We start from the raw sequence: 17,571 nt of genomic DNA, 5'->3' as shown, positions 1-17,571 counted from the left end.
CTTTATGTATATGATAGAATTTCTTGAAGAGGAAATGAATAAGTCCCTTATAAAAATGTACAAAAACATAAACAGTGGAAGAAAATGAATAAAACAGTTAAGACCTGAAAGTAGAAATAAAATAATAAACAAACAAACAAACCAAACTTTAGGTAAATTTGCAGATAGGAAAAATTCAAGAAAATTTCAGGAAAAAAATTCAGGAAAATTGGAAATAGGAAACTTCAGGAATTCAAGTAGGAACTTAGAGGCAAGCCTAAACACAAAAATATAAGAGATAAAAGATAGAATGAATCTCAGGCATTAAAGACATGATATAAAACATTGTTACATTAGATAGTGGAAGTATTAAATAAATAATTAAGTAAAAATTCTGGCACCAAACATCCAGGAAATCTTGGGTAGCATGAAAAAAACAAATCTAAGACTAATAGGAATATGGAACAGAGAAAAATGCAGGTCAGAGACATAAAAAAAAACATTTTCAACAAAATCACATAAATTTTCCTAACCTAAAGAAGGAAATGTATATAAAGGTACAGGAAGTATACAGAACATACCAAGTAGGCTATAGAAAATAAAAAGTCTCCTCAGCAGATAATAATCAAAACATTAAGCATATGTATCACAGAAAGAATATTAAATGCTGCAAGGGAAAAACAACCAAGTAATATATAAAGGCAGACCTATTATAGTAACACTGTACTCACAGTCGATGGAGAAAATAATAGGTTATGTGATAGAAACCACATTTAAGCAATATCTAGCAACAAATAATAGCCCTATAAAAATTTTGGAAAAAGAATCTCAAGTAAAGACAAGGAATAATCGTGGAATAAAAAACAAAAGAGGGGACACACACACACACACACACACACACAGGCACACACACACACACACATACTCGCACACATATACACACAGAAAAATGACAGGAATCAATAATAATTTATGATTGATATATCTCAATCATGGTCTCAAATCCACAAAAGGAAGAACCAGACTAACAGAATGGATCTAAAAACAGGATCCTTCTTTCTGTTGCATCCAAGAAACATACTTTAACATCGAGGATAGCCAGCACTTCAGCATAAAAGGATGGAAAGATATTCCCAGAAAATAGACATAAGGAGCAAGCTGGTATATCAGTTTTAAAATCTGAAAAAAATTGACTTTTAACCAACACTTATCAGAAGAGCTAGGAAAAGATACTACATACTGATCAAAGGACATTTTAGGTCTTAACATTTGTGCATCAAACACAAAGGTACCCAAGTTCATAAAATAAACACTGCTACAGCTTAAATCACATGTTGACCCATTCACAGTGATAGTGGGGGACTTCAAAACACTTTCCAATAAAAAGGTCACCCAAGTAAAAACTAAACTAAGAAATTCTGAAGCTTACTGATGTTATAAACCAAATGGACATAATAGATATTTACAGAATAATTTACCCAAACACAAAAATTGTACTTTCTCCTCTGAAGTGCATAGAACATTCTCTAAAAATGTCTACATTCTTGGACACAAAGCAAGTTTCAATAGATAGAAGAAATTTTAGATAACAAATTACAACCACTCTATCAGACAGATTAAATTGGAGATCAACAAAAACAGAAACAAAACAAAAATAAAGCTTACAAACCCATGGAAACTAAGCTGCTAACCAATGAAATTTGGTAAAATAGAATTAGGAAGGAAATTAAGACATTGTAGAATTTATTGAAACTGAATACACAACATATCACACTTATAGGACACGATGAACCTAAATTATAGCCCTAAGAACCTACCTAAAATTCTTGAGAGGTCTCATATTAGTAACTTACCAGCATAACCGAGAGCTCTGGAAAAATTTCATACTCCAAAGTAATACATATCAAGAAGCAATCAAACTTAGGGCTAAAACTAATAAAATAACAACAACAAAAGCAAGCCAACAGACAAATTACACAGAACCAAAAATATAAAGGCGGTTCTTTGAGAAAATTAGTAAGATTGAGAAACCTTTATCAAAATTAATTAAAAGCCTGAGAATATTCAAAATAACAAAATGAAAGATGCAAAGAGGAAATAAAAGCAACACCAAGGAAATCCAGAGAATAATTCTATACTTTAGAAACCAGTACTCTACCAAATTAGAAAATCTAAAAAGAATGGAAAATTTCTTTGCTACATACCACTTGTCAAAGTTCAACATCCAAGAAGCAATTTAAACAGACCTGAAAACCCTAGTCAAATAGAAGCAGTAATTAAAACTACCTATGTTAAAAAAATCCCAGTGCCAGATGGTTTTACTTCAGAATTCTACTAGACTTCCAGGAAAGAGTTAACGCCAATGCTCCTTAAATGATTCCACAAGATAGAAAGTGAAGGAATATTGACAAACTTTTAAAAGGTCACTGTTACCCTGATACGCAAACCACATAAAGATCCAACAAAAGGAATTATGGATCAATATCTCTTATAAACATAGGTGCAAAAATTTTCAATAAAATACTTGCAAACCAAATCCAAGAACACATTAAAAGATCATTCACCATGATTAACTAGGTTTTGCCCCAGAGATGCAGAGATGGTTCAATATGCAAAACTCGACACATGCAATCCATTATACAAAGAACCTGAAACACGAAAAACTACATGTTCATTATCTAAAATGCAGAAAAGGCCTTTGATGAAATCTAATATAGCTTCCCGATAAAAGTCTTTGAGAGATTAGTGATACGAGGGATATACCCCAACTTAATACAGGCAGTCAACAACAGGTCCATAACCAACATCAACATAAATGGAGAGAAATTCAAGGAAATTTTACTAAAAATCAGAAACATGGCAAAGTTTGTCCACTCTCCTGATACCTATTCAATACAGTATTTGATGTCTTAGCTGGGGCAACAAAGCAACAGAAGGAGAACAAGGGGATATATATTGGAACTAAAGAAGTCATCTTTATTTGCAAAAGATATGATGGTATATATGTGATCCTAAAAACTCCATCAAGAGATTCTTGTAACTGATAAACACTTATAGCCAAGTAGTTAGATACAAAATTAACTCATAAAAATCAGTTACCTTCCTATATACAAATAGCAAACGGACTGAGAAGAAAAATCAGAGAAAGAAAACCTTTCCTAATAGCCTCGAATAATATAAAATACCTTGGGGTTTCCATGCACGTGAAATACTTGTACAATAAAAACTTTAAAACACTGAAGAAAAAAATGATGAAGATATTGTAAGTTGGAAAGATCTGCCATACACATGAATCATTAAGATTAATACAATAAAATTGATACAGTATCATCTTACCAAAATCAATTTACAGATTCAGGGCAATCCCTATTAAAATTCCAATGCAATTTTTCACATACCTTGAAAGGAAATTTTCAACTTCATATGGAGAAACAAAGCAAATTGAAACAAAAAAATGCAGGATCGCTAACCCAGTCCTGAATAATAAAAGAACTGTGGGAGTTTTCAGCATTCCTGACCTCCAATCGTACTACAGAGCAATAGTAATAAAAACGGCATGGCTTTGTCATAAAAACAGACATGTGGATCAATAGAATCTAACTAAAAGTGGAAACAAATCCATTCACATATGAACTCTATCATTTATATAAAAAAAGCCAGAAATATACACTGTGAAAAAGACTTCATCTTCAACAAGTAGTTTTGGACAAATTGGATAGTAACACATATGAGAATTGGAATAGACTCACACTTATCACCTTGCATAAAACTAAACTCCAAATGAACCAAAAACGTCAACATGAAACTAGATAGAATGAATCTGATAGAGAGTAGTCATGAATAGGCACAGAACAGGACTTACTGAACAGAACATCCTTAAGACAGGTATAAAATAAATAATTAATAAATGGAACCTCATGAAACTGAGAAGCTTCTACAAAGAAAAATAAGCCATCGTTTGGGCCAAGTGACAGCCTACAGAATGGGAAAAGATGTTTACTAACTACCCATCTGTTCCGAGGCTAAAATCCAAAATATATAAAGAATTAAAAAACTTAGAGATCAAGAAATCAAATAATCTAATTAAAATGGGCTGCATCTCTAAACATGGTTTCTCAAAAAGAGGAAACTCAAATGGCTTGAAAGCAATTAAGTGTTTTACTCCTTAGTCATGTGGAAAATGCAAAATTGGGATTTCATGTTATACCCATCAGAATGGCTAAACAAGATATAACAAATGACAACTTATCAAGGCAAGTATGTGGCAGTGCAACTTGTACAGGAAGATTATAGTTGATTTAATTCAAGATCCATCTAGACCACTGCTGACCATATTCCCAATGGATGCTTCATTCTACCCCATAGACTCCTCCTCAACATGTTCAGTGGTGACATGTTTGTAATAGCCAGAAACTTTAAACAACCTAGATGTCCCTAATGAATAAATGGATAAAGATGTGGTCCATTTATACCATTGAATATTACACAGGATTTTAAAACAATGAAATTTGAAGGTAAATGGATAGAACTAGGAAAAAATCAACATGAATAAGGTAAGACAAATGGTATGGTACGTCAGAAAGACAAATTGTATGTTTTCACTTATGTTAGCTATTAAGTCAATGATAGATAACCAATGTACAATCTGTAGAAGCACAGATGTTAAGCATAGAGTAGGGAATGGGCAAGGTGGGATAGACTTCCCTAAGAAAGTGAAGTAGAGGAGACAGTTACAGGTGAATTGGGGGAAGACTAATTAGGGATGATGACAGAAGAGGAACATAAGGGAGGTTACACATAAAGAGACAGATAAAACAAAGGGCCATTTGAGGGGAACTATAGAAACCTAATATAGTTGAAACTTTGCCAAATATACACATTTATGAGGGTGATCTAAACAAAATCACCAAATCACAAGGAAACAGAGCCCTCAGTAAACACTTTGTTACCAAATGAAGCTTCCAGTAGCAAGACTAGGCTGCATCTCATTGAGTTGTGGACCAAGGGGATCCAATAGAAATGACCAAATAGGACACACAGTTGCCAAGATTGTAGCTTTCTCTCCATACATTTGCAGTTAGGCCAATGGCTGTGGACAAAACCTATGTAACACATTGAACATGGAGAAGTTAAGCTGGTGCCTACACAGACCCTTCAACCAGAAGTGCTAGCATCTTTGGTACTGGAAGGTACCCTGCAGGCTCCCGAAGGAGAAAGCTAAACACCAGCCCAACCACAAAACCTTTCATACACAAGGTATTCTGTCTGCACCATATTGTAGTGCAGTGGTAGCCCTAGACTTGTAATAGTAACTAACCAACATCTGGTTTGACTTAAGACCCTGACCATGAGATGAAACACATACCCAGCACTGCTTGGGTGACCAAGGAGACTTGATAGCCCAGGGATGTAGGGTAAATGCAAACCCTACTCTTCTTAATAACAAAACAAAAAACCAAAATCCCTCCAAAGCAGCAGCAACAACCTACAAAACAACAACTACAACACAACAACAAAACACATTTGGTTTCCTTAAAAAAAAAAACAGCCATGTTACACGACTATGTTTCTGTTTTAATCCAAGGGATGATTTAAGCCTGCTTCATAGAAGGTGACATGATTAGACTCACACCTCAGCAGGAGCGTGATTTTTGCCAGCTGCAGATAGTTGAATTCCGGAGACTCTGGAGAGGGTACAACTGGGAGCGCCCCAACAGTTCCTGTAGTGGCTGCTGTTTCCCCTTCTGCTTGCTGCCCTTGTTGCTGCCCCCTCTGCTGCTGGTCCTTCTGCTTCCAGATGCGTCATTTGCTGCTGCATTTGCTGGATTGATGGTTTGCTATCGCTAGATCGCTGGGTATTTTGACTAAGAAGACTAGACTTGCCCTCAGGTACCTAACACACCTAATCAGCAGGAAGAAACTTAAAGAGGTTCACCTCCCCTTCCCCTCTACCCGTCTATATTTCCTACCTCATGTTGGAGTGGAACTGATTAGGGTGGATTAAAGGTTGGAAGAGTGGTAGATATAAAAATCCAATAAAAAAAAAGCTAATCAAATGAGCAAACAAAATATAACAATCTTCTTATGACATTTTCTTTCTCTTTTTTTGCAGATTTTTTATTGGATATTTTATGTATTTACATTTCAAATGTTATCCCCTTTCCCAGTTTCCCCTCTGGAACCCCCTATCCCATCACCCCTCTCCTTGCTTCTATGAGGGTGCTCTCAAAGGGGAGGGAAAACCTATAGAGACCATATCGAGAGGTTAGGCAAGGCCAGAATGGGGGAAGAGGCCACCCACTTATCTCCAGATTTTTAACTCAGAATTGCTCCTGTCTAAAAGAAATATGGAGACGAATCGAGGAGCAGAGACTGAAGGAAAGGCCATCCTTATGAAATTTTCTTGTACTCATGGATTCGTGCCTTCCTCAGCCATCATCAGAAAGGCTTCCTCCCGCAGAGGAAACAAATATAGAAATTCACAGTCAGACATACAGAGAATGGGAGACCTTCAAACACTCAGCCCTAAAAAGGATACATCCATTAAACCCTCTCCTTAGAGCTCCGGGAAATCTGTGGAAGAGGAATCAAAGAGTGCAAAAGCCAGACGGAATGGAGCAGGCCAAGAGGATACGGCCCTGTAAATCAATAGGATACACACAAATATGAACTCACAGAAAAGGAAGTTAATGGCATTTTGGAAGCTTCTGTCTCAAAATGGCACATCAAGATTTTAAAATATTTTTCTATCGTGTGTGTGTGTGTGTGTGTGTGTGTGTGTGTGAGTGTATTACTCTACAACGTTTTTGGTACATAATATGGCTTCCGCCTTAGTGATTTATGGGATCTCTAATTGTTCAACTGTGTACATATCTGTATCTATTTCATATCCCTTTTCTCGGACCTTTTTCCTTCTGTTTGTTCTTTCCTTTTGAATGTGTTAGTTTTGGTGTTCTTAATTATATATATTCTTATTATCTCTTTTAGGGGGTGCATCCAGAATGAAGGAGAGGGGGGGAGGAACTGGGAGGAGAAGATGTAAAGAAAACTGTCATTGGGATATATTATGTGAAGAAAAAAGCTATTTTCAAATATAGGGAGAAAATGCATTGAAACAAATTTGAATAACTTTAATAATGTACATGGTTTAAATGATCACTTTAAGTATAATTAAAGGAGTTTTATTTAACATCATAAATGTACTCATTAATTTATGTTTGCAAATAACTTAATTTATGTTTTCTGTTTGGCAAACAGAGCACACAGAGAATAGAGATTAACTGAGAACTTAGGGAGAAAGAAAGGCATATTTATTGGAGTCTAACTTTCAAGATTTAGCTTCAAAACACAATTTACACATGCAAGTGAATATGTGTACAAGAACACAGGACACATGAGAAGATAAGGATCCAGTCAGAAAGTGGGAACATTGGGATCAATGCCCCCAGAGAACCAGCATCCATCAATTGTAGCCTTTAATAAAGGCATTCTTGATCATGATTAGGATGAGTCAGTTTTATGAGTTTTAGTAAAATAAACAGAAATAACAATTAAACCACCAAATCAGTTAAGACTTAAACAAATAGTACAAGAAATAATTTTGAATTTCAGGCTGTGCAGAGTCTCCTAGATGAGTTTAGATTGAATTTGTTTAAGTAATTATTTCTCTTTAGTTAAATCACAAATATGTATCGAGAGAAAAATATTGTAGAATAAACAAGTATTAACCAAGCACAAAACTTGAAACTGAAGTGACAGTGAAACAGTAGGCTGTACTGTTTCTCATGATTGTATCAGAGACTTTCTGGATAATATAAAATAAACAATGAATGATAGCAAAATTAATCAGCTTAATGTTTTAAAAGAATGGAGCATCTTTATTTCCAAAATGGTATCCCAAAACAAATTATGAAAATAAATCAGACATTCCTTATAATGTAAAGAAACGTACATAGCCTCTCTAACATTACTTAAGATGTCACAGAATCTTGGGTTTTTTATTTTTTCCTTATATCTCAATGTTATTCTCCAGGTTTTTTTTCCTGGTTGATGGGTGATCCTAATTTGTCCAATCTGGCAAAGGCAGGTAGATAATGTGGATCAAAACATGTTACTTGAAATCCTCATGGGAGAATAAGAAACCTACAAGGCAAAAATCTGCAAAAATGAAAGGAAAACAGGACGATTTAGAAAGGAAAAGAAAAGGGCTATGGATAAGACATAGGGGCTGTGTCTACGTCAGTAAAGGGCTGGCAGATGGAATTGTGCCTCAAATTAGAATATTATGATTGTTCATTCATCTAAAAGTATGCTCTGACTCCTTCTTACCTACCAGACATTGTTCTTGCTGTTGGGCATGGAGTAGGGAACAACAAAGATAATATCCTTTCTTGTATGCAGCTTGTTACAAGTAGCTAAGCCAGAAAGGATACAAATGAATGGAGCCTGAGCATTTTATGCAACAGTGAGTCCAGTGAAGGAAACCACCATGGAAGATTTACACTGTGTTTAAGAAGGTCAAAGAAAGTCTTTCACAGAGCAAACTATTCATCTGAAAAGAAAATAAGAAGCAAGAATGAGTCAAAAGTAAGTTTGAGTGCAGAGCATTCCCAGATAGAACAACTGCCAAGTCATGTGCCCCTCAGATAGAAGAGAGGCTGCCTGTTAGAGAGTCAAGAAGAAAATTGGCCTAGAGAAATTGTAATCCCACGAATGTGGAATCTTGGAAGCTATTAAAACAAAATACTTAGTGTCTTAGGCACATGAACTTTCTCTGAACTTTCTAAGAGAGGTGTTTTTCTCTGTAGAAATCCAAGAATGCATAGTTATTTGGTGATCAGCATGATAGTATCAAGCAGTCTGTGAAATGATTGTAAGTGCATAGGTGTGAGCAACCAACATGTACCAAGCCAAGCCCTGAGCAACCCCTCCAAATGGGTGAGAGAGGACAAGACACCTTGATGCTATTTTTGAACCCCTGAATTCTGGGGTGACGTTTAACAGGCATCAATATCCCGAACGGTGGAGAAATCAGACAAGTGCTGAGGTATCCAATTAGCTTTGAGATTGGAACTCTGGCAAAATGAAGAACAGGGGTTTTGTCACCATGGGGAAATGTACGAAAATCTTCCCACAGGATTCAAATGAAGAGAGAAGGATTTTTTTTTTTAAATTGGGAACTAGGAAAATGGAAACCTGAATTACAGTTGGACAGGACAATCATTCCAAAGATAACTCAGCAGGGAAAGAACATGATACATTTGTGATTCTAAGGCAGTCTCTAGACAGAGTGCTGAAAGTGGCACTGGAGTGTTTCTGTCCAAATACAATAAGGAACTGTAAAACAAAATAAACTTAAGAAGAATATGTTTAATTTGCTAAGCAAAATTTATGCAACTTAAAGAGCCCAGAGGCAGCTGTATTAGAAAACAAAGCTATTGTTTGTAATTAGTTTCTCCCTGAATAGAGGATAGGATTCTTGAGCACTTTATAGTAGAGATCATAACAAGAATGTGGCAAGATGATTTGTTAAGTTCTACAAAGATTTAAGGATGTCCCCACTAGAATCCTTCAAGTAGACAATAGAGTCCTAAGATTCTCAAGAAAGCAGAATTATGACAGCAAGGCATGCCAAAGACAGATAGAAATCTGTTTTAGAAAACATTAGAGCAAATACACAAAGAGTTTTATGGTGGCAACTGTACAAAGTTAGGTGAAAGGGGACCATTCAGAATGAAGAGCAGAATACTGGGCATTTGCTGTATATAGACAGAGGATTGTTGAACATGCTTCGAGGTTGACAATAGAGCCTTTGACTGTATATCTGACAAATTCTAGAATTGATAGTTTCATTTATTTATTACTCATCTATATTTAAAAACAACAACACACTTGTTTTACAAAGTTATACGAATTTACTTCATGATGTCTTACAGTGCGGATATATCTAAAAACCATGAACTGGCTTTATGATATGGATGAATAAGGTTCAATAAAGGAATAGGTTTCTGAAATAGAACCTTATGTAGCTACAATGAGTTGCTTTGACTTCAATATCTACAATATTTTTATTATAAAAAATTAAAGTTTATGGGGGTGTTGTCTTGGTTGACAGACTAAGAAGGTAAACTGGATTCTCATCTCCCAGTTAAAACTTAAATTAAGAATTAAGGGCAGAATATATCTAAATCCCAAATCTGGGGATGTGGAAACAAGATTATCTCTGGACCTTTCTGATTAGCCAGTCTAGACAAATCTGTGCACTCCAGATTCAGTGAGAGACTTTGCTTGAAAATCTTAATTGGAGAAGTAACTAAGAAATCACACCAGATGTCAACATCTGGTTTCTTCATTCATATACATGCACACGTGTGTGGCACACGCACACACACACACACACACACACACACACACACACACTGGGCTATGTTTCTTCTGACAGAATTACTAATATTTATTATGAATACAGTATTATGAATTACAGTATTTTGATTAGTGATACAGAATTACTAATACATAATACTAATTATATAATGATCTTACATAGTCAGACCAGATTGATTATTTTTGTGCATTTTCCTAATACTACATGACTCCCATTCTGTCTTCCCAATAACCCTCTGCATTTCTGCATTTTCAAGGCTTCGCCAATCCCATTCTTAAAACATCATCTGTGCATGCAGAAATTCCGTTGATGTTTTCAGTGTCAGACAGGTATAAAAAATAAAACAGGAGATGAGAAATTTTAAATTGGCTTTTTCTCTGGTGATTGAGATCAATACTCAGAGCAGTCAATTGCTTTATGTGTTAACTATCTGTTCAAATGGCTGAGGGAAAAAGCTCAATACGCTGGTGGAAAATAACTTATTTATTCATTTGTGTCAGGTGTCTGTGAAAACTTTACTAAACTCTTCGTCAAAATTGTGACATATGGTAAGTGTGCACTTTATCTACAATCCACAATGTGATTGCACAGAAATAATGAGGACCCTTATTTTTTCAGGTTTTAAGGTTGAGAGATAATACATTATGAATTTGCTAATTTATTTGGCCCTCTGATCCTTATTATAACAGGACATATTAATGCAAGATACTATTACTAAAAAATCACACAGGTGCTTAATATATAGGTACACATTTAATGTATAGAATATGCATCTCTATGATAAGACAGATTTACACAGATACTTAACATAAATAAAATGTTGTTTATCTGTTTCCTATTCAGATAACGTGAGCACAGGTGAAGGGTTATTTTGTGTGATGCTCACAGCCTTTTGTACTCATTCCCATAAACAAAGTGATTCTCCATTTCATCATGATAGTTTAGTTTTAATCCAGCTTGACAGTTTGGGTTCTCTGCCATCTTTTTCTTCTTTTTTTAAATTAAACTTACATTTATCGAGAAAATGATTCAGAAATTTGTTTTAAATATCACTTGTCATTCTTGTGAAACATAATATCTCAAAGAAAGCAAGCAAGTTATTTTGGGACACTAACTCTTAGAAAGATTGATTTGGGGAAGAAAGAAGAGTTAGCAAAAGCCATCTTTGATGTTATTTAACATAAAAGCAAACACAGATCTTTTTATATCTGGCATTAAAAATCTGATCATTTGCCTCCCTAAAGAAAGCACACCCAGCTTTTATACAGACGGCACATTGAAGAATAATAATATTTCTGTTTACTGAGATATCAGCTGGCATTTCCCTACAAGTCAATGGCCTATTGCTGCTACAGCATATTAGACCTCAATGTGGCATCTACAAATGTCAAGAGTATAAAAAAAATATAGTTTGAAAATCAAAAGCAGCCTCCAACACTCTCCTCCAAAAATAAAACAAAGCAGGGGGGAGGGACAACGTTGAGCTAAATGTATTTGCTGCAGGAATCAGGGCAATATTCAGCTGTCAATCTAGAAAAACAAGGGAGCCACACTGGCATAGCACTGGATAATGAAACTTCCAGCAGATGTTCAGGCAGGGCTCTAATTCTGACTGAACTCCCTTGGTGAGCATTTAATTTCTTTATCATATGCAGGCTCGGCAAATTGTACTTCATCAAAGATGTGTTGTGAAATATTAATATTTCATATGATAACAAAACTCCACAGACTAGCCTTTGTCATATTATGAGCATCCAAATTTCAAATGTCAAGACTCTGAATTATAATAAGTTTTAAACAGATCCTTGAATTGGCATAATAAATTATAATAAGGCCAATGCAAATTGGTCTGATCTAATGTCACACACATGTATATTATATGTGATATTTTAATACCTGTCTTTAGAAAAGGCTATGTGTGTGCAGAAAAAAAATGAGAGTTCACATGTTGTATATGAACACTTTCCATCCATAAGAAAGTACAAGCTCCCATAAGATGTAATTATATATTCACAACAAGTTCTATTAGGAATTAAGGATGACGTAAGAAACAAACTAGTTGTCTAGGAGTTGGAGTGTTTTATGAGCTCCTGAAGGGAGGTATCTTTTTGATACACCATTGCTCATGTTTAAGATGGCATTGTGAATTCTGCCATTGCAATTTGTACCAATAAACCTAAAATCATCTCTGCACCCTAGTTTTGTGTCCACTATTGAAATAAACAAAGTGGGGTCATCATTATGTTTTATGTGCCACATTTAAAAAAATTATATTTGTTCATATCTTCCATTTTGATCCTTAACACAGACAACTGAATGGATAGATTATATTCAAATTGGAAGTTTAGAAGGAAGTTAGTTCCTAAATTTGTTTATGCAGGCGCAGGTGATCCTAATAAATGAATCAGCTTCCATGTCCCTAAATGACAGAGTCATTAAAAAATGCATGTCACCAACAGAGGAAAAAACACTAGCTCTGATGACCCAGAAGTCAATTCTGAGAAGCTGGCAGCAAGTCCAAGTCACCCATCTTCCTTCACCATAATTTTTTTGCTTATACCCGATTAAGTGCCTATTACTGTTTACATGGGTGCATTTTACATAGCACAACCACTATGTCACTAAATGCTTTTGAAACCAACAGATTAAAAATTTGCTTATAGCAATGTTTAATCTTAAATAATTTGTCCATAATTCTTAAAGGACAAAGAGAAACAACGACAAATACACTATTAATACTCTGTAATACTTGAGCCAACTCATCCATACTATTTTAAAATCTGAATTTTAGACTATTTAGTTTAATATTTTGTTTAGCAGGAGTTTTTCTCGATTTTTCATTCAATATTCAATGGTAACATATGTATATTTTTCTGTTTAAGTATGATAATCCCTAAAAACTATTTTTTTCCTGACTCTGATTTTTCTAACTCCTGAATGTTTTCTGAATTCCTGGACCACCTTTACCCAGCCTTTTATAAAACTGTCAGTCTAAGTCGGCTGTAATACTTGAGAGATAAGAATGTCAGCTATCGATCCTAGTGAAAGAAGAAAGTGAGAGAAAATGAGCTTAATGGGGTGTGTTTGTTCTCTGTTATTTCCTTTGCCCAAGGATAAGGCTGTTTAAATAATGATACTCTCTTTAGCCACTAATTCTACACATTCTTATACATTAATTATTGCTAAGTACAATTTAGTGCTAATCACATTGATGAGGCTTGTCCTCAAAACCTTTTCCATATATGGCCTAAGACATACCTAATTAGACTCTTAACTTACCACATGTAAGGGGTGTATCTTCTATCCCACAAACCACCCAACTTTGAAAGTGTGCATTTTTGATGCTTTATGTGTTTAAAGTTATCTTAAATTTACTTGATTGCTGGTGTGTGCATGCTCTTGATATAGTGTTCATGTGGCTGACAGAAGAGATCTTTTAGGATTCAATTTTACCATCTCAATTCTAGGGACCAAACCGGAGTCACCAGTCTTGGATCCAAGAGCCTGTCACTGACAGTGCTTTTTCACTAAAGATTTGATCTCAAATTTAACCATTCATTTCCTAAGTATGTAGCACTCTTTGTAAAAGCATAAAACCATACCGTCACAAGGAATTCTATTGGGAGGGTGTACTTCTTATTAATATAATATATATTATTAGGCTCAACAAAAAATTACAGGTAGAAAGTCTGTAAAATATGTAGTGAATAGCAGGATTTTATGCAAACTAAATCTATTGTTTTCCTAGCTTTGAATCGAAACATATGCTCTGATTTACACACATGCTCGTCACCAAATAATAATGTCAAAACAAAGAATTAAAAATAGAATATCTCATATTATCAGTCACCACCCCATGGGATATATATTCAAATGAAATAAAATGAGTACGCCAATGGTTTACATCCCCATGTAAATTGATGCGCTATTCACAATAGCACAAAATGGAAACTTCATTACTGTTCATCAAGTGATGCACAGATGGAGAAAATATAATTCAGATGTGCAATGGAGCAGTACATTTTAGCCATCCAAATTGAATCCTGAATTCACAGCAACATGGAAGGACACATTAACATTAAGTGAAACGTTAAGGAAACATTAAGTTAAGTGAAACAAACCAGTCACAGGGAAGACTTGTATCACATGGTTTCACTTATTCATTGTCTTAGCTAGGGGTTTTGCTGCTGCGAACAGATACCATGACCAAGACAAGTCTTATAAATGACATCATTTAATTGGGGCTGGCTTACAGGTTCAGAGGTTCAGCCCATTATCATCAAGGTGGGAACATAGCAGAAGGCAGGTATGGTGCAGGAGGAGCTGAGAGTTCTACATCTTCATCTGAAGGCTGCTAGCAGAATACTGGCTTCCAGGAAGATAGGATGAGGTTCTTAAACCCACTCCCACCGTGACACACCTACTCCAACAAGGCTACACCTACTAATAGTGCCACTCCCTGGACCAAGCATATACAAACCATCACACTCATCTATTAGAAGTTTAAAGAGAAAGAGAAAGTAGAAGGTAAGAGTCAAATAGTAGTTACTAAAGTCTGGGGCAATGGGGAGAGAGAATAGCAGAAGAAAATGGATCAGTTAGGTAGAAAACAATACTACGGATCTACTAACCAAAATCCTGACTCTAAATATCAATAACGTACTCTCCATTTCCAAGAGGCAGCTGAAAGACAATTGAAAGCTTTCTTCATAAGGGAATAAAACACATTTATGACAGGAATGTTTAATGTTAAGTAAAACACTACCCGTACGATATATATAAATAGCCAAATATCATATGTCATCCTTCTGATATAAACAAAGAAAATTCAATTCAATTAAACCAGGATTGATGATTGTTTAGTCACTATTATAATTGTTTTGTTTTTGTTTTAGTTTCTTTTTTGTTGTTGTTGTTTGTTTATGTAGGGGTTGTGAGACGGCTGTCGTGGAGCCCAGACTGAGAGTTGAGGTTGGCCTTGAATTTCAGATCATCTTGCTGCTATTTTCTTTGTGTTAGCACTACAGGTATGTTCCACTATACATGTTTTATGTGATGCTAGAGATTGACATTTGATCTTTGTGCCTTGCAGGAAAGGATTTTACCAAGCATGCTATATTCTCAACCAAAATATAGTTCTGGCTATTCCTTGACAATACAAAATGGGGCTATAACCCACACTGCTCTACGTATAGGACAGACAGAATCAAAGAAATTTAAACTCTAATGTTTTCACCTCTTTTATGAATTCGCATATCTGATGACAGAAACTTTCCATCATATCATATCAATCTTTATCTTTTATTGAAAATGCATGATAGACATTTGCACGTAACTTCAAACGTATTTTCTTACCTTATCAAGAGAGAAAGTTTTGGTCAAAGCAAAACCCCATCCTGCTTCAAAGGCCCTTCGAATCATTGGTGTGCTAGTGGCTGGTGTCGCACTGGCAAGGCCAAAGGGATTGGGGAACCTCAACCCTGCCATTTCCACACTGATGTCCACGAGGTCAACAGGAGTGTAAAACAGGGGCAGTGTAGGCTGGGAAGGCACCAAGGCTCCATATTGTGCCTGCAAGAAAGAAGTTAGCAATGACTGCTCAAGTAGCATGTGTGAACTGTCATGTAATCTTTCCCCAAATCTCAGAGCATGCAAATGAATACAGACTCCATTAGTTTATCTCCCTACGGGAAAACTACCCAGAAGTCAGAATTCAGTGGGTCCAATATTATACATAATTGTTATTTCTGAAGTTAAATGATACTATAGAGAAACAGAAGGAAAATCAATTAAGCAAACAAAACACTCTATTGAAAACAAACTGAAAGTCAAACACAAAAGGGAATCATGTTTGAATGTATCTTTCTGGTTCCATTAGCCTAGCTTCTTTGTGCTTAGTTTATGAAAATATCTTAGTGCTGAAATATGGGCCAGTGTAAGTCAGTAGGTCCAAATTTAATTTCCCAGTTAAATTATGGCTCTGGATGTGGCTCCAAGAAGGCCCCTTGACTTGCCCTTGCCTCTTCTCCTTCGTAGCTCTCAGTCTAGCAGTGGGAATAATACCTCTCTCATTCCCTACCTCAGAGGGATATTGAAGAATGAGGAAAGTAGGCCACCGGGAGACTTCCGCTTGCAAAAGAAATAACACACTTGAAGACTGGAGGAGTTTGCTTTTCCAGAAACTTAAAAGATACCAATTTACATTAAAAACATCATTTGGCACTTAGAAATGCACACCGCCTCTGTCTAGTGGCCACAGTAATTGAGCATGTTTTAGTGAAAATACCAAGGTACCTGGTTCACTAAAGAAAGAGCATCATTGCCCAGTGTGCTCTACTCTTTCCTTCTGCTCTCTCTGTGCTTTCCTTCCCTCCTCATTCTCATGCTCCTCTGTCCTGTTCTCCTCCCCTTTCTGTTTATCTATGAAAGACAAATACTTGAAAAAAAATAGGATGAATTTTCTCAGCCAAAGTAGTTAGTGAATGGACACAGGGCTACTTAATTCAAAAGTAGAACTCTGTTCTCTTGTGAGTCATCACTCAAAAGAAAAGTTATTTGAGCAGAACCTTAATTTTATAGGCATGTGTCTTGTGTAGATAAAGATTGCCATGACTTGCATAGAAATCGTTTCCAGTCCTCTACGGAAAGCAGAGCGAAGCTCACTTAATATGCAAAAAGGCATCAAACTTGCCAGTTGAAAGGCTATTGTGTTTCTGGTTTTGCAAAAAGGGAACCCAATGATATCCAGGCTTTAGCTATGGACACTCCACCAGGGAACTCGGGTTTAAATGGATCTCTCCCTCCGTTCATCCTCTCCTCTTTTCCTCCCATCCCTAATCAAATTCAAACTCATCACATCTAAACTACATCTTTCCCCTCATGAGGCATATTTTGGGAAAGTTTTATTGTACTCGGCTCTTGTCTTAACATGGAATCAAACTGCAATTTAAAGTGCAGACTAAGAGTGTGAATGCACACCATAGGAGGGTAGTGTATAGCTAGAAGTCTGTGTCAGGGGTGGGCAGGCATCAGGTAGATGGATGGGCAAAAACTACCCTTGGTATCAGCAACATTTTACCTCCATTTGACGATAGTTTGAACAGAATCAAGTTTGTATTAGGTTAGAGTACGGGAGATGTTTCAACATGAGAGATAAGAAAACAGTGGGAAAAATCAGAAACACTGTCCCTCTATGTACACATATAGGC

General features: G+C 35.8%; 1 protein-coding gene across 3 annotated transcripts in view; it reads right to left on the bottom strand.

The window, feature by feature from the left end:
• Dpyd (dihydropyrimidine dehydrogenase) overlaps positions 1 to 17,571 on the bottom strand; it is an 865,876-nt gene that overhangs the window by 433,401 nt on the left and 414,904 nt on the right. For 2 of the 3 annotated variants that reach the window (XM_039103213.2, NM_031027.2), the window contains exon 13: positions 15,719 to 15,934. In XM_039103213.2, the coding sequence (XP_038959141.1) occupies positions 15,719 to 15,934 (216 nt within the window). Of the gene's footprint in view, positions 1 to 15,718; positions 15,935 to 17,571 lie in introns of those variants that run through there. The other variant, XM_039103214.2, reaches the window with a different exon arrangement.

This window comes from Rattus norvegicus, chromosome 2, assembly GCF_036323735.1.
Source record: "Rattus norvegicus strain BN/NHsdMcwi chromosome 2, GRCr8, whole genome shotgun sequence".
In the NCBI taxonomy this organism is placed as follows: domain Eukaryota; kingdom Metazoa; phylum Chordata; class Mammalia; order Rodentia; family Muridae; genus Rattus; species Rattus norvegicus.
This window is presented reverse-complemented; position numbering and strand designations above follow the sequence as displayed.